This window comes from Helicoverpa zea, chromosome 13 (assembly GCF_022581195.2).
Source record: "Helicoverpa zea isolate HzStark_Cry1AcR chromosome 13, ilHelZeax1.1, whole genome shotgun sequence".
Classification (NCBI taxonomy): domain Eukaryota; kingdom Metazoa; phylum Arthropoda; class Insecta; order Lepidoptera; family Noctuidae; genus Helicoverpa; species Helicoverpa zea.
This window is the reverse complement of record NC_061464.1, coordinates 8,604,861-8,625,755: the sequence shown is the minus strand read 5'-3', so window position 1 is coordinate 8,625,755 and position 20,895 is coordinate 8,604,861. Positions and strand designations below refer to the sequence as shown.

The window sequence follows — 20,895 nt, the reverse complement described above, 5'->3', positions numbered from 1 at the left end:
ATGGCAGTTTGAAAGCTCCAGGCCTAAAATCAGTAAGGAATACAAGTTATCATCTATTGATTTCAGTTACAACAGGAGAGTGAATTCATGAATCTTTATAAACTCCTAAGTTACCTATCTCTCTGAGTGACAGCAAAAAGAATTTTCCAGAACACGTTTATGTTTTTTCACTATTCTTCATTATTTTATGGTCATGTTGAACAGTATGGTTGCCCATCTAACTACATAGGTTGAGGAGATCAGATAGGCAGCCACTCCATGTAAAACACTGATACTCAGCTGCATCCGGTTATAGCATTGAAGCTGACCCCAACATAGTTGGGAAAAAACTAGGCAAATTATGATTAATCAATTAAATAATTATATTATACTGGCTGGTCCTGCGAATTTCGTATCGTTTAAACCTTGTCTGGACTTCTAAACATTTTGAAACCAAAAAAAGCCAAATCGTTCCAGACATTCTAGAGATTTAGTCAGACTAGCGACTATTCATTTTTATATATAGGAAGATTCACAGTGCAGTTTCCCTATTTCTTTCTCCATATTTAACCAACCACCGTAATGTTTCAGGAAAGAATATCCCAGAGCGATAGCGCCTCGCCGGCTTCAGCTGACGGAGGCAGTCGCGCAGCCCGTGTTCGAACAACTAGTCGACGAGTACCTCAGACACGGCCTGCATAAAGGAATACCACCGCTATTTGTTGATCTCAGGTATGTATGATGACTCAAAGAGATGTCAGCAACCCCAGTGGTGCCCAGCAGGGTCTACGCCCGTCAGGGCTGCGGAATTTTTCGAAAGAGTTACCGTGGCCCTGGTACATAAAGGGCTTAAGAAGGAACATGATGTGATGGGTTTTAGTCAGTAAGTGTCTGAAAGTCCCTCACCGCTGCTAACCGACAGCGGGAGGAGACTTTTGATTTTGATTTTTGATAAATAAAGGAATGTAAGACAACGTCAGATAAGTGGCTTTGAGAGGCGACTCCCGGCCGCAGTAGGCTTGGGTCTGTGGGCGGTCAGTTTCGGGTGGCTCATCGTTCTTTCGCCTTAGACGACAGGACTCGTTTTTCATAGAGAATCAGCAAACCCAGTACGGCCCCTTAGGGCAAAGCCAGCTGTTGATGCGGGATTGTTCGAAAGAGTTACCGCGGCCCTGGCACAAGAAGGGCTTAAGAATGAACATGTTGGGTTTTACTCACTAAGTCTGACTGACACCCACAGCGGAACAGGTCATTTGATGATTTCCTTTACCTAAAAGAAAGACGGCTGAGCATGAAATCTCAGAAAATGATTTTCTATTTATCAAGTGTCATCAATTAATGTGATTTTAAACTCTTTTTTCAACATTTCCAGATCGTTATACTCAGACCAGAGCAAAGCAGACACAATAGAGAAATTAATACTCCAATATTTGGAACATTTAGCTAAAAGCGGTACCTTTGGTCCCGAGGAAAGTGAACAGAAACAACCGGCCAGTGCTTTACTCTGGGCGTATTATTATGCAGCACAACACTTCGATTTTAAGAAGGATACGGATCGCGCCCTACATTATATCGATGCGGCTATTGAACATACGCCTACGCTCATAGAACTGTTTATTGTTAAAGGAAGGATTTATAAGGTTGGTATTTTAGCTGTCAATAAATATGTAAAGAACAAGTAAGGTCAAAAACTCAATTTCCAAAATATTGATTGTCTAAAAATTGTGCATGTTTGTAGCTTGCTATTGATTAAAACCCTGGTAGATGCTGTGGTCAAAATCACCAACCCGCATTGAGCAAACATGGTGATTAATGCTCAATTCTTCTCCGTGTGAGAGTAGCAGCCCAGCAGTGGGATGATAAAAGGCTGTAACAGTAACAGTTGCTGTGGTTAACCCATCAAACATTTTAGCTGAGCTCAGCGCTATTGCTCTAAGAATTTAAGTGTTAGAACTCTCTGAATTTCTGTTGTTTATACTTCTTTGGCAGTCAATATGGGTAATAAGAATTCAGAAAGTCTGATCACCTACCTGTCTTACCAGTTACCTAGGAGTAATGTGACTGAGTTTAATACATATTCCAGCTAGACTAAGGCCGGCAATACGTGGACCGCTTGAAGCAGTCAAGGACGACAGCTTCAAGCTGTCGACCGCCCGAATCAGTTGCAACTGCTCGAGCGGCTCGTGTATGTGCGTCCATAGAACTCTGCAGTTGACTGTGCAGTCGACAGCTTGAAGCTGTTGCTTCCGACTGCTTCAAGCGGTCCATGTATTGCGTGCCTAAAGTGGTCTCCAACATATTCCGGCTAGGCAGATGACAACTTATGCTAATTGAATTTTGGTATATTTCCAGCACGCAGGAGACCCAGTGTCGGCGTACCAGTGGCTGGAGGAGGCGCAGGCGATGGACACGGCGGACCGCTACGTCAACAGCAAGTGTGCGCGCTACATGCTGCGCGCCGGACACGTCAAGCGGGCAGAGGAGATGTGTGCCAAGTTCACCAGGGAAGGTAAGGCTGCCCAGTGTTAGCTGCCGGTGCTGCAGCAGGCGCAGGCGATGGACACGGCGGACCGCTACGTCAACAGCAAGTGTGCGCGCTACATGCTGCGCGCCGGACACGTCAAGCGGGCAGAGGAGATGTGTGCCAAGTTCACCAGGGAAGGTAAGGCTGCCCAGTGTTAGCTGCCGGTGCTGCAGCAGGCGCAGGCGATGGACACGGCGGACCGCTACGTCAACAGCAAGTGTGCGCGCTACATGCTGCGCGCCGGACACGTCAAGCGGGCAGAGGAGATGTGTGCCAAGTTCACCAGGGAAGGTAAGGCTGCCCAGTGTTAGCTGCCGGTGCTGCAGCAGGCGCAGGCGATGGACACGGCGGACCGCTACGTCAACAGCAAGTGTGCGCGCTACATGCTGCGCGCCGGACACGTCAAGCGGGCAGAGGAGATGTGTGCCAAGTTCACCAGGGAAGGTAAGGCTGCCCAGTGTTAGCTGCCGGTGCTGCAGCAGGCGCAGGCGATGGACACGGCGGACCGCTACGTCAACAGCAAGTGTGCGCGCTACATGCTGCGCGCCGGACACGTCAAGCGGGCAGAGGAGATGTGTGCCAAGTTCACCAGGGAAGGTAAGGCTGCCCAGTGTTAGCTGCCGGTGCTGCAGCAGGCGCAGGCGATGGACACGGCGGACCGCTACGTCAACAGCAAGTGTGCGCGCTACATGCTGCGCGCCGGACACGTCAAGCGGGCAGAGGAGATGTGTGCCAAGTTCACCAGGGAAGGTAAGGCTGCCCAGTGTTAGCTGCCGGTGCTGCAGCAGGCGCAGGCGATGGACACGGCGGACCGCTACGTCAACAGCAAGTGTGCGCGCTACATGCTGCGCGCCGGACACGTCAAGCGGGCAGAGGAGATGTGTGCCAAGTTCACCAGGGAAGGTAAGGCTGCCCAGTGTTAGCTGCCGGTGCTGCAGCAGGCGCAGGCGATGGACACGGCGGACCGCTACGTCAACAGCAAGTGTGCGCGCTACATGCTGCGCGCCGGACACGTCAAGCGGGCAGAGGAGATGTGTGCCAAGTTCACCAGGGAAGGTAAGGCTGCCCAGTGTTAGCTGCCGGTGCTGCAGCAGGCGCAGGCGATGGACACGGCGGACCGCTACGTCAACAGCAAGTGTGCGCGCTACATGCTGCGCGCCGGACACGTCAAGCGGGCAGAGGAGATGTGTGCCAAGTTCACCAGGGAAGGTAAGGCTGCCCAGTGTTAGCTGCCGGTGCTGCAGCAGGCGCAGGCGATGGACACGGCGGACCGCTACGTCAACAGCAAGTGTGCGCGCTACATGCTGCGCGCCGGACACGTCAAGCGGGCAGAGGAGATGTGTGCCAAGTTCACCAGGGAAGGTAAGGCTGCCCAGTGTTAGCTGCCGGTGCTGCAGCAGGCGCAGGCGATGGACACGGCGGACCGCTACGTCAACAGCAAGTGTGCGCGCTACATGCTGCGCGCCGGACACGTCAAGCGGGCAGAGGAGATGTGTGCCAAGTTCACCAGGGAAGGTAAGGCTGCCCAGTGTCAGCTGCCGGTGCTGCAGAGGTAGCTAAACTACTGTTCCCACTTAAAAAGGCCGTTATCGAAAAAAAAATAAAGCGTCTTCAATATACCTAAAATCTTCTACTAAGTCCGACAATACCATACTGAAAACCGTATCAAAATTGATTCATTCATACGTAAGATAGTCGCGCACAAACATACATACAAACAGGTCACACTCAGATCCTCTTTTTTAAGTCTGTTAAAAAATCTTTGCACTTACCACTGCTATTTGTCCACCACTCAAAGGTAGACTGAGAGAAAACGTTTAAGGCGTTAAGTACGCCATTGTACAAAATGTGCAGAAGTATTGTATAAAAGAAAGTCGTGTTAGTTACATTTTATAACTCAAGAATGACGGAACCGTTTAAGCTGAAAATTTGAGGGGAGATAGCTTAGAGACCCGGGAGAAGGACATAGTAGTTTTTGTCACCATACGGGATGCGGGTGAAACCGCGGGCAGGAGCTAGTAAATAAATAAAGATTATATACTTTGCCAAACATGCAAAAGTATATTATCAATTAACAAAATTGATCATGCTTAGAATATTTTACTATAGCTCCATGTTTTATGTTGACAGGTGTACCGGCGACAGAGAATCTCAACGAGATGCAGTGCATGTGGTTCCAGACGGAAGCGGCGGCCGCCTACAAGCGACTGCACCAGTGGGGCGAAGCCCTAAAGAAGGCGCATGAAGTTGATAGGGTAAGTGCATAGACAATGTATAGGTCGTATGTCGCTCAGGGTGTATGGTTGTTATTGTATACTAAAGTATACAAGAGTGTCCACTTATTTATATCGGGTGTTTCGTACCTAATAACATTAAATCCTATCGCATTACTTTATGATATTCGAATTGTAAAAAGAATAAACTAATCCATTCAGTGGTTTAGCCACAGGAGTCATTTTTCGTTTTCATAATTTACGACATCATGTGTAAAGCAGAAGTAAAGTTAGGAGTATCGAATGTTTTGACCAACTGACAGCTGTCGGTTTTCAAGGGAGAATTTACGTTGTTTGTAATGAATGACTCTTATATGGCGTTCTAATTCTCGCATATTTAATTCTATTTACTTTGTTTGACAAATTCATTTTTTATTTCTTTGCGTATTTTATTTTTTTCTTTCGATAACTAGGCAGTCTGTCCGACCTGCTGTTCCGAATTTGCACCCACTGTTTTACTAGCACATGTAATTTCATGAGACGTAATTTCTGTTGCAGCATTTCTCAGAAATAATGGAGGACCAGTTCGACTTCCACTCGTACTGCATGCGAAAGATGACGCTTCGCTCGTACGTGGGATTGCTGCGACTAGAGGACGTACTTCGCGCGCATCCCTTCTACTTCCGCTGCGCCCGCGTCGCCATCGCCGTGTACCTGCGCCTCTACACGCAGCCGCTGCAGGACGCGCCGCAGACGCAGGAGCCCGACACAGGTCAGTTGTACTGCAGCGCCGCCATCGCCGTGTACCTGCGCCTCTACACGCAGCCGCTGCAGGACGCGCCGCAGACGCAGGAGCCCGACACAGGTCAGTTGTACTGCAGCGCCGCCATCGCCGTGTACCTGCGCCTCTACACGCAGCCGCTGCAGGACGCGCCGCAGACGCAGGAGCCCGACACAGGTCAGTTGTACTGCAGCGCCGCCATCGCCGTGTACCTGCGCCTCTACACGCAGCCGCTGCAGGACGCGCCGCAGACGCAGGAGCCCGACACAGGTCAGTTGTACTGCAGCGCCGCCATCGCCGTGTACCTGCGCCTCTACACGCAGCCGCTGCAGGACGCGCCGCAGACGCAGGAGCCCGACACAGGTCAGTTGTACTGCAGCGCCGCCATCGCCGTGTACCTGCGCCTCTACACGCAGCCGCTGCAGGACGCGCCGCAGACGCAGGAGCCCGACACAGGTCAGTTGTACTGCAGCGCCGCCATCGCCGTGTACCTGCGCCTCTACACGCAGCCGCTGCAGGACGCGCCGCAGACGCAGGAGCCCGACACAGGTCAGTTGTACTGCAGCGTCGCCATCGCCGTGTACCTGCGCCTCTACACGCAGCCGCTGCAGGACGCGCCGCAGACGCAGGAGCCCGACACAGGTCAGTTGTACTGCAGCGCCGCCATCGCCGTGTACCTGCGCCTCTACACGCAGGTACAAAGTCTTAGCAGCGGGGCCCAGCAGGGCCAAAGCCCGCCGGGGCTGCGTGATTTTTCAAAAGAGTTACCGCGGCCCTGGTACATGAAAGGCCTACGAAGCAACACGACGGATTTTTAGTCAGTAAAAGTCTACTCTCTCACCGCTGCTAACCTACAGCAAAGGTACAAAGTCGACCAAAAATAATGGTTTGTTTGAAAAGCATTTGGATCTAATTGATCTACTCTTTGTACATGATAAGGTGTATTCTCCGTTTTTTTCGTTGAATTATATTTGGCAATAATTGCCATTAGACATACGTAATCGATTTGACATGCGTATTTGCATATTTCATCGTATAGTTTTTAACATAATCTGTGTCGAATTATGCGATTTAGATATGGTTGTATTCAGTGTGTTCAAGTGCAGATCAATGAACTAACCAAGGACCTTGTAAATAATTTAGAAAGAAAGTCACATTGTCATTTGTCTCCACCCAGCATAGTTTATTGAATCTCTCACTCCAGCTATATGTTATAGTACTAATGTATGTGCAATTTTTATTCATTTGCATAAACAGTTCTAGATCATACTTTGCATAAACGCAATATCTTAGAGAAAGTTGCCAAGTGACCTTGTATTTCTGCCAGGTCAAGTTGTGAACGTTTAGTGATACACATTGCTTGCTAATTGTTCTAAGTAATAGTTTTTTGTCCCTGGCTTAGTTTACTATCGATCATTCAATGTTCCAAACACTTTGCTGGCAAAAACTGGCCTGATCCATTTTACGTCATAGAACTAGTTTCATTTTATTATCATTGTTGAGTAACACGATTATATCTTATCTTGCATCTATTAAGTCTCGGTTTTTATTAACATTTTCATCGAGCCTATTACGTATTAACTGGGACGGGTAGTAAAAAACAACACAATTTATTATAACATTTTGTATTATTTTATTTCAAATTCTTTGTTTTAAAAGTACAATACAAAATCACATTGATTTCTCATCAATTTTATTAAATAACAATTTATACAGTTAACAATTGCTGCCATCATTATGTTCAATAACAATGCGACAATCATTATCACACATATCACAACATTCCTTATAGTTCGTTGAATACTGACATAAATAAATTAACTATCATTATGCATGCACCAGTCTCTTAGAAATAATTTAATAAATAACGTATCAAAAGTATAGCGTCCATGTTTCACAACATCGCTGGTTGAGAACTTATCTCTCACGTAAAGCTAACGTAAAACTCGCTGTTTAAATATTATGGCAACGCGGGCCGCCCCGCTAGAGTCTCGTACCTTACACTACTTAGGACACTTTAACATCACATTTGCGCTTTTATTTACACGGCGCGTCGCAGCGACGCTACAGTTCAGACTAGAGCTTTGGTTTCACCGGCCGTAGCCCGGCGATCTGTACCTCTCCCGCGCCGCCTGCGCCGCCTGCGCGGCTTGAGGCGTCAGGAAGTACACGTGTGCTCCCTCTCCCGGCAGCCGGTAGGACACGAACGAGCCAGGCCTGCCCTCGCCCGCCGTGTTCACTGGCCCGATCCACTCCGCGTCGGGGTTGACCGGCGGCAGCGGCCGCTTGTAGTTGACGGCCGTGTCGCCCGCGAGCAACGGCCTCGTCAGGTCGTACTGCTCGCCCGTGAACTGAGGCCTCTGCACTTGTGTCGGCGCTCTGTACTGCTGTGGTGTCCTGTAGCCAGGGTTCGCTATGGGGATGAACTCGCTGTCAGGATTTATCGTCGGTCGCGGGAAGCGATCATTAACTAACGTGTCGTCTGCTAATGATGGTGGCTTCTGCTCTACTAGTTCGGCGTTCACTTGCGGAACTGGTTCACTCTCAGGGTTTATTGTAGGCCTAGGGTGACGATAGTTGACCAGTGTGTCTCTGTGCAAAGACGGTGGGTTAGGGCTCTGGTTCTCGACAATCTCGTAGGCATACTGCAGGTTTATATCGTTGTCTATTGGTGTCCTGACTGTGTCAAGGGGAGCTGTCACTGCTAATCCATTCACATCGTGTGTATTGTCTTCCAGTTTCTTGCCGAAGACATCGAAAGAGTTCTTTGTTATATCATCGAAGTATGTCTCGTCCTGTTTCGTGTAGTATCCCTGGCTAATCGGGTTTGGAGTAGTGTTGGGATACCTGGCTACGTGATGAACAGGCGCGGGCTGGTCACCTTGAATCTGATTTCTGTTTTTCTTATTGCGAACATCTTTAGAGTAGGTAGCGTCTTCATAATCTTCATCTGGTGTCTTAGTTGTAGGATAGTATCTACTGGAGGTGGGTGACTCTGTTGTTACCGGCACATTTTCGACCAGATATTGTTGATGATAGCCAGGTGAAACTGACGGCGTTATAGCGTTGAAATCATTTGCTACATTGAACGGCTTACTGTAGCTCACCATAGGCCTAAAAGGTTCAGGGTCCAATTTAGGTGCCCGGAAGGGTAATTGTTCAGGCCTCGGCTGAGTCTGGTAGCTAAACTGATAGACTGGCCTGCCAGTAATAGCTTTTGGTTTGTGAGTGTGCGGCCTATGAGAGTGAGCTTTTGGTCTCTTAGTCGTGAAGAAATCTATTGTCTGTTGTATATCAGCAATTTGTTGGTAGAAAGCATCTGGCCTTTGTTTCTGCTGTTGTACGTATACAGGCTGTGCTCTTGGTTTCTGTATGCTAAAGTATTCCTGAGTAAGGGTTCTTGGTCCTTGCTTTTGTGGCCATAGGAAGAGTGCATCAGCTTGGTCAATTGCTCCGTACGAAATGTCTACAGCTGGGTTAAACCCTGACTGAGTGTTGACATTCTGCTGCTGCGGGTAAGGTGTTTGGTTGACTGGCACCGTTTTGTAGTAATTCCTTCCATCAAAGAAGGTGGCTGGGGAAGGCGAAGTCTTCGGCTGTTCGTCGTAGAAATAGAAAGACGCGAATGCATTTTCATTTGGTTTTCTGTTATTATATACTGGTTGCAGTTTTGTCGTAGGTACGTCATTCTGTGTATTTGAATAATGAGCTCGCAACGGCACTTGTGTCGATGATATATCGTTCGCAGTCACTGGAGGAGTTCTTTGCGGCACGTCGTAAACTATGTATGGCTTCTCTGTAGTTGTTGGAACTTGGTTGTCGTACACGGTTTCTGGATAGTCGTAAATAACAGACACTGAGAGAGGCTTCGATGTAACCTTCGTTCGTGTTTTGTAAACGGGTTTCTCAGCCTTCGGCCTTGTTGTATTTTCGTCTGGCAAGTTATGGACCCTAATGGGGTGCCTTGTAGGTATGCGTTGCGGCTTCCTAGTTTTCAAAGTAGTAACGATTTCGACTGGTGGCGGTGTCGTTATTGTTGATGGTATTTCAGTCGTAACAGGCACCTCAGTGGTTGTCGTAGGTCGCGTCTTGTACTTAGTACGCTGCACAGTGTGCGTGGGAGTCGGCCTCGTGGTCGTTTTAATCCTTTTGTATACTGTAGACGGCCTGGTGGTGGTAGTTTTAACAGCCTCCGTCGTGTTCTCCTCCAATGGAGCGAAGAAGTCTGGCGGCGGTGGCAATACTATTCCTGGTACAAGTGGGCCTGCAGGCACTTTATTGTTGTAGTCAGCGCGGTAGGAAAAATTGTAAGGCGGCGGATAGTAGATCGAAGGGTCGTCTTCGTCGTAAAGGTCTGACTGGTTGCTCGGTGGTGGTAGAAACACTGCGCCCGGTGGAAAGCCTTCTGGAAAAGAGCCGTTCATGGATGGGAGGAAGGGGAATGCTCCTTCGCTCGCATTCCCGGGTAGGAATGGGAACGGAGGACCTGGCTGCGGCGCTCCCCCGGAAGTAGAGTTTCCCTGATTATCACTCGCGGGGTAGGGCGCTCCCGATGGAAAGAGGAATGGCGGAGGAGGTAGAGGGCCTTCGCCCTCTCCCGTAAAGAAGGAAGGGAAAAGGGACGCAGGGACACTGCCGTTTGGCGTGAGGAAAACGAGCGGTCCGTTGTCGGAGAGTCGTACCGGAAAGGGCGGTGGCACTTTGGGTTTCTGCGGTAGCTTTACTTGCCTGTTCGGCGCTTCGTAATTGTCAATCGGTGGCCATGGTCTGCCTTCAGTCTCTTTCGTTCGCTCAGGGAATGATCCTCCTTTTAAAACAAGTAGATGATCTTCCGCTAGCCAAATTTCATCTTTCTTAAGTCCACCGAGACTTTGGAGGTTATCTTTTGATCTAGTTTCAGCGTTTGGCTCGTAGCTGACGATTCCCGGTCGCTTAGGAGCTTTGGAGAATATTTCATTCTGAATGAGACCATATTTTCCTTCGGCCACTTGATCTGCTAGCGTCTTTTTATCTTCATCGACCTCCTTAGTCTTGGGAGCGTCTTTTCCTTCGCCGGCGCTGGACATGAGCATGCCGTCATCCCATATTCCTTGATTCCATCCCACGTTGCCGCCTGACTGGTCCGGCGCGATCACGCCAGCGAATTTACCACTTCCACTCTTCTCGTCGTAATTTAAAGAGTTTTTAGCGGTGCCGTATTCTTTGTCTGGTTTTATTTTCATGTGTCCGCCGACTAGACGTTTTATTGTTCTGAGTGACTCTGCTTGGTCGCTGTCTTGTGGCGGCGCGCCCAGGCTGCGCTGATCGCGCACAAACGAGTCAGGCGGCAGCACATAGGTGGGCACGAGCACGCTGGCTTGTACGCAGCACGCCCATCCCAGCGCCAGCAACAGCGCTAACGCCGCCCCTCTCACCATCTGAAAGTTTGGAAAACATCACTTCTTAGTTATATTGCACATAAGTAAACACTCTTACACAACACGTCAATCCATAAACTTATCTAAGTCGGGCTTTCTTTGTTAATCGTTATCGTGTAGTAGGCTACGTAGTGGGTCATGAGCGCGCGAAGTGAAAGGACCGAAGGAGACAAAAGCGTCGGCCAGTGGCGGTGTTTCGGGCACTGGCGAGCCGCGCGCCACCACCCGCCTTTTATTAAGTTTTGTAGAGCGACCACCGCCGACCCAGGTGGCATTGAGAATCAAGCGTTTAATTGGAAATTGAATGGCGAATTAACGCCAGCCGCGAGGCAGGAAGGCCGCCAAGCCTAAATACGAAAAAAATACTAGTGTCGTTCTTAATTTGACTCTTTGTATTGTTATGCTAAGTAGATACCGAATCGATGCTTCATTGTTCCACAGTATCTGTGCAACCTCACCGGAGAAATGTTCATTAGCCTAGTTTATAACCGCTAACGACATAGAAATCTTCGAGAGTTTTGAAACAATGATCGGATATTTTTTTCAATTTCGATCGGCACGAGCTCCGCAACGTAATGTTCTCGCCGCAGTCACGAAATTATATTCATATAATCTTTATTATTTGTAATGCCGTTTATTGAAAACAATGAAGATAGCTGCCAGTGCGGTTGCTGCGGGTGAGACTACCACTTAGTTGCTTGCAAAATCTCGCCAGTTTAATTGGAACGAAAGCGTGGGGCTGAACTATACCGATCGGAATAATGGCAGAACTAGATATGGAACTATTAGGGCAGTGAAGGCAAAGTCGCCCGTGGTGTCCGGTGGGCGTGCCGGGCTCCGTGAAAGGCACGGTCACCCAACTCGATTTCGCCTTCGATAAAACACGAGCCGAACCCGCTTTGTAATTGTGCTAAACTATGCACCGAACCTGTAGTGGATCATAGAGCGGTGAGGGCGGTTCCGCTGCACGGCGTATGCTTGCACCTTGCAACGCTCAGCTCCTACGTTATAATTGCTTTCAATTGTGGTGCACTCTAAGTCGGTACTCACGATATTACTATAATAGGTCACTTAACATACCTTTAACCTTACCTAAAGATTTTAACTATATTGTTGTGAGTGCGAATTTTAATAGTAAGTCATGTAGTTTATCCTCGTGAAACAGGGAAACGATACTGCTCATTAGCCACGTGATTCATAATGAATAACCTTGATTCGCTTTATGACCATTTGGTACGTTTAGCTGGCGTCGCGCGGACTCTGGTTGGGCAATAGTTGCCGTAACCGCCACCGGTTCTTTCCTTTCAGAAATCTATAAGTTGTAACATAACAAACAGCCGGTGGAATTAACTGCTCACGTAGCAACAAGTGAGCCGTAAAGTTCACATCGAGTAATCCGACTTGACATTTGGCCGCGACGGCTAAGGCGCATCGCGGTTGCATCCTTTCGTTTGCGATACCCAGTTTGCCTTCATAAAAATTGTGTCGCGATTGTTTAAGCTCTGCGTTCTAACGAGACCGTGTGCATTGTTGTCGTAATTATTTAAAATGAGCGATGGAAACTAAGACAAGCGCGCATGGCCTTGCTCCGCAAGGTGCCCGATTTTTTTTTTGCGGTCAGTACAAAACGTGAAGTGATTAACCAACTGCTTGCTGGGAGTGTCACGGTGGCCGGTGCTTTCAACAATGCCAACCTTGCTGGCCTGTCCGCCGGAATGAACGCGGCACGACAATTGTTTTATAGGGATTTTCGTATGTGAATAAAAAAGCTTTCTTCACGTTCTAGTTTCACGGTGACAGAGCGTTGGGAAATTCTCTCGGCTGATGTATTGTTGACGATTTGTATTCAGAGCTCGGCCCGTGCGCACGGCGCTAACTTTCCATCGGCCTTTGTTTGAGCTGACTCGAGTTTAACTGCCAGGACACGCCGATTGCCACGTTTCAATGTGTTTGCACTTTCCAATGAGATAAGCAAATAACTTTAATGACATGTAATTTACAGCCTTTTTATGTGATTATGAGAATTTTCCCAACTAAGTCCGTGCGTATGAAGGCTGTTATTTAAGTAATTACTGAGATAAGTCCCCTACAAATCAAGGTATGTACGTTTGTAGTGGCAGGTAATTGCATGAATTGATCTCCTTGAGTTTACGGAACGACGGAAAGCGACCGGCGTTTATTTATTACAAACTAAAGCCGCCTATTTGCGACATAACTGTTTGTTGACCACTCCTTAATGTCCGGCACGCGTGTGGAACAAATTGCGCAATGTATAATAATAATGATTGCGATCGACAATCAATAAAACGTTACATGTGCTACGGTATTGGCTGGTCTGGTTTGTCGCGAGATTGCGAGACCGCGTCTAATCGTCGTCTGCGCAGCCCTCGAGCGCCGCAAATTATAACATAACGGCTGTCCTTAAGATGTGTTTATCAACGGGAAAGTAATTGATGTATCATTGAGCCGTCGCGTGCGCTTAATCATACATATTAGCGATTAATCATGAGATTTTAAACCCACCAGAGGTTACAGATCAACGTGGTAATGGGGTGCGCGCGTGCTTATATTTATAAACATACAGAAAGAAGGCTTTGCTTTAAATTCAGCATACATGATTCGTTCCAATGGATCAAAACTACTACGGTAACTAGCTACTCACGGTTTGAATAGTATAAAATTGAGCAAGGCCACTACAAAAACAATAAATTCTCACTAACAAAATAGAATGTTACATCACATTACATCCCCTTAGTGTATGTTACATTAAATTAATGCTGAGTTATTACTATCATAAATTTTCGTGGCAGCCTTAATTGATGCGCAAGCAGCTTGGCGCGTGCCGTTTGATTGATCAACTGGCTCATTACAATTACTTTTATTTTAAACTACAACTACTTAAACTCTTAAACTGTCTGCCTTTGTTCCAATCACAATTAATGATTATCCGGGCCTTTGTTCAGATTAACTTTAAAGTCTTGCGAAATTGAAATAAACGATTCGCCGTTGATTAGGAGATATTAATGATTTCAAAAAGTAACTTGATTGCATTGATTGTACATCATTAATATTCAATCAGTATTGATATTTTCAGCGCTAGTAGTAATTCAGAAAATTCAAATTCGGTTGTACAATAATATAAATTATAATGCAACAACAAGGCAATTCAAAGGACAATGGGCACTTTGTATGGGATTTGGTACCCGCTCCAACAGTAACGTATGATATATCATTAGAAAGGTATTTACGTGAACAATAATAAAAACTATGGGGCTTGCCTCAATTAGCTGTCCGATCCGAGTAACGACAAAAATTAAATCGACATAGAAACAAGTATGTCATCCATATATGCAAATTCATTAAGAGGCATATGTCGTCAGTATAATAATTTTAAACTCAGTTAATAGACATCTTAAATTGTTTGAGATACACTCTATTATAATCTAAAGGTTGTAATAGTCTATGGAGTCATACTACGGAAACACAATCGTCATCTGATTTGACAATAGTTCAAAACATTTCTGAAAACACAACTAATCATTTTAGTTACATACTATCTTTAAACATACTGGCTTCCATGTACCTACACATTATATGAAATAAAAAAAAACCTCTTATTAAAACACGATAATCATTAAACATTAATTGATTGTAAATACTGAAAGACTTTCATCAAATACATAAGCTATATTCTGCGTGAACTGCAAAGGTTTGCACACAGACTTTTTTTAAAGCAGTGGGCAGGCAAACATTCTAAGAAGGCCAAATTCTTGTTTTTTTGTTACTTTACCAGTTTTTATTCAATACAGTTGGATTTAAGAACTACATCTACGTTGATGATTTATGAACATTATACATTCTATTAGTCGATGTCTCGCGAAATGGACAAGGAATTGGGACTAGTCGTCATAGTAAACATTTTTTGACTTGCCAAGACCTACGCAATGGTACTAGAATCAACACTGTTGGACAGGGTACCAAAACGCCCATCGTCCTTTTATACGACCTATGAAACATTATCGCAAGCACAAAGGAATTCAGCATATCAATCCGCGTGGTATTAAGTCTATAAAGTTCTATTCCTTTAATGTCAAAAGTTACGTTCTGGTATGCAGGCGACTACGAGAAATGTTAATAGTGTCACGGCAAGAACTGTTTATAGCAATTATAGTGGACAAGTCGCTCGGTCAAGGCAGAACCATCTTACAACCTGTTTTATCTAATGCACCATCTTGGATTCTGTTATGTCATCTAAACGCTTGCTGCGATTTGCTTTGTATATTACGACTATTGCAATTGGAGACTTAAATTCGAAATGTTTCTATATTTTGTTTTATTCTGCCGATTAGCTGTAGTCGGAATTGTTTACTTCTCCGAAATATTCGCAACAGTTTTATGATTAGGAGATAAAAAAAGACCATGAAAGCCCGGAAGCTTTCAATAATAAGAAACTACTAATAATTAAGTAATAACGTCAAATTCAATGTAACCTTGCTTTAGATCCAAAAAAATAGTCAAATACCGGAGTACGATACGGACTGGATTTAAGTCGTTATAAGGTTTCCTGTCTTATTTGTGCCAATTATCTAGCTTATTTACAAATTAATTGTAAGGTAGCAACCTAATGTCTCACGAGCTTTGTATATTACTATTCTTTAAAGTGCTTTATTATTATCAAAAACTTCCCAATTAAAAGACCTTGCGTTCTAATGTGGGAATTCTCTTGTTAGCTCTAATTTCGATTATCTTAAACGGGTTTAGAAACGGATTGCTGTAATAAAATGTTTACTTTGTGCAAAATATCTTTGCTTTAGATTGTACAATGTCTAAGCACCTAGTTGCGTGGGTATTTCTACTAGCAGGTCGATGTTAACTGTAATCTCAGCTATTATAGTGAACTATTGTTTGATCATCGATTGTTTATTGTTATCTTGCTACGTAATCGTTTCCTAGGATAAAGCTATCTTATTGAATATCGTATTTTTGTCACCATAATAGAAATATTTAAGGTCACAATTTTATGAAAAATCGATTCTTCTAGTTCGTGACCGGTTATGGTCGTGGAGCGCACGCGCTGTCTCGGGGCCATACAGTGAAATATTCGAAACTATTTCTACTAAGCGTGCTGCCATGTACACCATTGTTGGCGGATTAATGATTTATGCCCATAGTTCGTTACAAGGTTGATCGCTTTGCTCTACATTGTGCAAGTTATTGTTAACTTGACATGTTGCTTAGTAACCAATAAGGCATGCTCAAAATTACAGCAAATGTATTGGAAAAACTGACCATATAACCGCGATAATTCAATGAATTTGATCTCTAGCAAGTCACCAGCAAGAATATTTAACATACACTTCGTTAGACGGTAAATCTTTTATGATCATTCCACGCCTACTACACGGTTTCCAGATAAATAAAATACGTTTTATGCATACAATGTTAATCCCACCCTTGAGAATATAAATAACCTTCACACCGATTATATGGCCGAAGCTTCCGCGTAGCTTGACCAAGTAAGCTCGCCACACTCGCTCTACATAGTCCGAGATGTCGCGTTACATATTATTTACAAACGAGGCTATCTCAAACAGTCCTTGAGATGAAGGAAGTCGATCTAGCCAAAACGTGATCCATATTCAAACTTCTCATTAAAATATTATAACTTGAGATATTTTTGTTTCGCCAGTCTGTTTCTTTTTAAGTTCGTACGTGCCAAGAATTCGCATTAACATGCGTTTTCCATTCTTTGTTTTAAAACTTTCTTGTTTCATTGTTTCGTAATTGGCGAGTGATCCTACCCGATGACTCGCATGTAATCTTAACGTAATGCTCGTTATTCGTTTACATGTCATCAGTAATTGCTATTACCGCATCTCCATTGCTTTAGTGCACTTTCCACGGTTTTGTTTTAAAAAATAATGACATTACAAATACGTGATTCTTGTCAACTTGCTTATCTTTATTGTTATTTGTCTAACGATGCTTTTTCTTGTTACAGGTAAGAATTTATGTTTGGACCTCGCCTGCGCTATCTCGGTAAGCTACATTGTATAGTAAGTGAGATCAGATCGGCTGTTGTGGGCGGTTCTCCTATTGCGCTCCTACTACCGGTGTAGTAAACATCAATTAACTGATTTCAGATAGATAATCGACGTTATTAGTTACTCCTTTATTGTTTAATATGAGGCGTCTCTTGTGCAATAAGTTTCAAAATTTTTCCGCTGTTCTTGTGTTACCTTTTGGTGGTTTTCGGAGCGTGGCGGATAATAGGCAACCTTAGATTGCGCCCGAGTCCTTCGCTCGGAGTCGTGCGAGGAAAAGCTGCATATTTTAATAGAGAATTTCATAATACGCTAAGGTGTTGCGGCGACCGCTTAAGCCGGCCGTATCTATCGCATGATCGGTCTGAACGATTGCCTTGAAGGGGATTCTTCGGTTAATTTGCGCGTTACGTGACAAAGGGTCTGTAATGACGACTCATATTCGTCACGGCTATTAGCGATGCTGGTGCTGATGCTGCCGATGCGCGGGCGCAACTAATTGTTGAGAGCGCGCCTATTGTTTAAGCTGTCACACCAGACACATTCAGAGTTGCTACATACATAACAATTTGTCATTGTACATTGTTCTCGACTCTCTAAGTTTTCGTAGACCTTGCTCGCAAGCTAGATACTTGTCGACCGGTTTCTTACAAGTGTTGCCCCTTTTTTGCTGAAGTGTTATCGTCGACTTTTCATCGTTTGGAGCCGGATACGATTTTTTGTTGACGTTCATAAGAAGTCATGACGCAATCTAATGTTTATTATATCGTCATGTAAATCAATTTCAATCGACGGGAAATTTTGTATGTTTTCTCAAGTAATGTCAACACTGACACCGGTGCGTTGACACTGCATTCGGTTCCGCAATAGTATGATTTTTTTATTCAATAGTGAAATGTGCAATGTTGACTAAATATCTCAATTGGAGCGAGGCAATTTCCAAACGAAATCATACGCTTTTAATATAAATTTATTAACGTTTGATGGTACTATTAGATTTCTCCTAGACATAAAACTTAGAAAGTCTTGTTGATTTATGAAGGAAGCTACATTAATTCGAAATGTGATTTCAGTTTGAATATAAACTTTACAGTTTTTGTATTGTATTCTTCGTATTCGTGCAGCTGCGAGAAACTGATAGACAGAAATAAACTCAAGGCAGATTGCTAGGTATGGCATTCCAGGATCGAAGAAGGTGAACTGCCTTCGTGCCGATGTGTCATCGCGATGCAATAGGACCTTTAGGTACCATAAATTGCCACAACACCTTCACATTGGCACAACGTTTACCTGACCCCTGACTTCGCCTCCCGAGCTATGTTCCTCCATATAATATTTCCTTTTGCCTACAAGTATTAATAACGTAACCAACTAGCTAACAAACCTGTATCTTGTTCGACTTGGCTGAATATTTCTAAAGCTACGATCATATCTGAGTCTGCATTCCACGTAAATACCAATTTAATTGATAAATCGCGTAATACAGGTAACAATGTATGTGTATTATATTAAACACGTTATACAAATGATAGTGATTTGAATAAATACCGCCTGGTTAACGTATGTTGAACATTTGTCACATATAATACAATATCAGTGTATCAGTAACATTTACTTTCTAATAGTGATCTAGCGATTTGTTTAACACACTTTTTCTCACCTACAAAACTTATCTGAATTGTATTAAACCGGAAATTTTATGTTACGCCCCAATAAGATGTTTGTCTAAATATTATTATTGCAGATACTCACGGATATTAGTGTTTACGTCCGTGTTTTAATTGTCGTTTGTTTTACGTTCACACGGTTTATCCGGACCGGAGATTTCGCGCCCAGTTATTTTGATTGAGGCACATTTCGGCAAATCTTTTAAAGTGCGTGATTTTGGACGGTTTCTGTCATTTCCGCAGTTTTGAGATCATTAGCGTGCTTGTGTAAATGGTCTGGTTATTATTTGAGCATCAATTTGTCTTTATTTAAATGCAGTGCTTCCCTAAACATGTAGTTTGCTACATACATTTTGTTATGTCATATTAAGTCCACGTTCGACTTTCTTAGCGTCGCGCCGCTTTCGTCCGCTTTTACAATACGTCCATGTATGATCGGAAGACGGCTATTTGTCTGTCTGTTGTGATATAACGGATCATCAACACGAACACTTTATTTGATTTCTATATATTCTTGATTAAAATTGCATTTCAGTTGTAATAAGGAAAAGGAACTGAAAACTAACGCTTTCCAAAGAAATGGAAAATAAAAACGCATAATTGCATTCATAGGCCAAAGTTCCCACACGTTACAAATTGTATTTATTATCGCATCGAAGGTTTTCTTTGGAAGCCAATTAGGAACTAATCGCTACGTGATAAAACGTAATACAACAACATCGACCGTTTTACAGGTTTATTTAATGCTAGGTATATAAAATAGTCACGTAATGACGTTGACGAATCATTGATTATAATTTTGCACGCGTACCAATGTAGGTCCGGCTGGGAGTTCCGTTAACCGGCTCACTGTTGACATCAGAATCATCATTGATCGATCACGTAAACACGTCTAACCATTTTGTTATGTTGTACTTTGAATCCTCGGAATTACCCAAATACCGAATATTCTTCGCTCATTATAAAGCCTTAGGATATGACTAATGCGTTCTTAAGCTTGCGTTGATGCAATTCAATTAAGCAAGGATGATTGTATTTCTTGTACACCGTCGCCATTAAGCTCAGCACAAACCTTTAATGCATTTGAATTTCCACGTATAATAAATATTTAAGAATTTCAAACATTTTACTTGATTTGCCTCACACGGAATGATTATAATTATACTTTTTTGAAACTGTTTACAATTTATAGCGTGGGCCATGTTTTGATCTGTGGGTGTTTTGCGTGGAAATTGTGATGCTAGTTAGGAGCTATACAATAGTAACCGGCTTTATCATTACGGCGCAAGTAGGCGAACTAGATGCGAATATTGAATTGGAACACGTCAGGAGCACATTTTGAGATTGTTAGGCAACACTACTCACACAGAACGTTTTGTTTGAATATTCTCACAGGTGTTTGTTGTGGCGTCATTGGGTTTTATGTCGAAGGCTGGTCGCTGTGAAACTTTGACTTTAATATTTGTGTCGTGATACCGGCTGCATTGTTTCTGGAGTCGCGCCTATTGTTGGTGCGCCGGCGCACCGTCTAGCCCGTGAGATCTGGGTCGGGGACCTGACTGGATGCATGCGATTGTCATGCCTTCGCTCACTTACTATCAAACGCGCCTAACTTATCATCTTTATTACTATAAAGATTGTAAACAAACACAATCTTACGTTTTCTGTCAAACGGTTGAGGCTGCGGCTGTATACACTGTTCTTCGTCTTCAGACGCACATCACACGACGTCGCTGTAAAGTCACTTCACTCTAGTTCAATTTTAGTCACAGATGATCAGTCACTGCACATACTGGGGGTGTAGTGTCACGGTTGTCGCTCGGCGGTGGAATGCTGGTTGTGTTATGTCCCGAGGGTCACCGCGCCGGTCAGTGGTGGGGTGCACGTGTGTTCGGCAGGTCGCGCGGCGCATGAGTGGCCGCGGTGGTAGGGGGCGCCGGTGTAAATACGCCGCCGTAGCGCGTGCGCGCCGCCTACGCACACAGCCACACCGGCGACACACTGTCACACCGTACCGACACCGTCGTGACGTGACTGTTTAGTGTGATGCGCCCCATCACACGTCTAATGACGCCTATTCACATCAAATTGATGGGAGACCCGCCAGGGTTCGTGCACACACGGATGTAGGCTTCACGCTACGCACCTGGATATAATTACCCCTGATTTAACATTGTTTTGTTTATCCACCGGTATCATAATGATACGGTCATTGTGAACCGATGACTGACCAATTATATGTAAAAACACGAATACAAAGGGTTGACTGA

General features: G+C 44.7%; 2 protein-coding genes across 2 annotated transcripts in view; one reads left to right on the top strand and one right to left on the bottom strand.

Moving 5' to 3' along the window:
- The window catches only part of LOC124635579 (N-alpha-acetyltransferase 15, NatA auxiliary subunit), an 82,537-nt gene that overhangs the window by 3,810 nt on the left and 57,832 nt on the right, over positions 1–20,895 (top strand). Inside the window, exons 6-10 of the mRNA XM_047171504.1 lie at positions 571–711; positions 1,352–1,619; positions 2,332–2,488; positions 4,634–4,758; positions 5,275–5,488. Coding sequence (XP_047027460.1) covers positions 571–711; positions 1,352–1,619; positions 2,332–2,488; positions 4,634–4,758; positions 5,275–5,488 — 905 coding nt within the window. The remainder of the gene's footprint in view (positions 1–570; positions 712–1,351; positions 1,620–2,331; positions 2,489–4,633; positions 4,759–5,274; positions 5,489–20,895) is intronic.
- On the bottom strand, positions 7,107–20,584 carry LOC124635575. The gene is made up of 2 exons (XM_047171499.1): positions 20,285–20,584; positions 7,107–10,914 (listed from the first exon to the last, which is right to left on the bottom strand). The coding sequence occupies exon 2, from the start codon at positions 10,912–10,914 to the stop codon at positions 7,588–7,590; it is 3,327 nt and encodes a 1,108-aa protein (XP_047027455.1). The 5' UTR covers positions 20,285–20,584; the 3' UTR covers positions 7,107–7,587.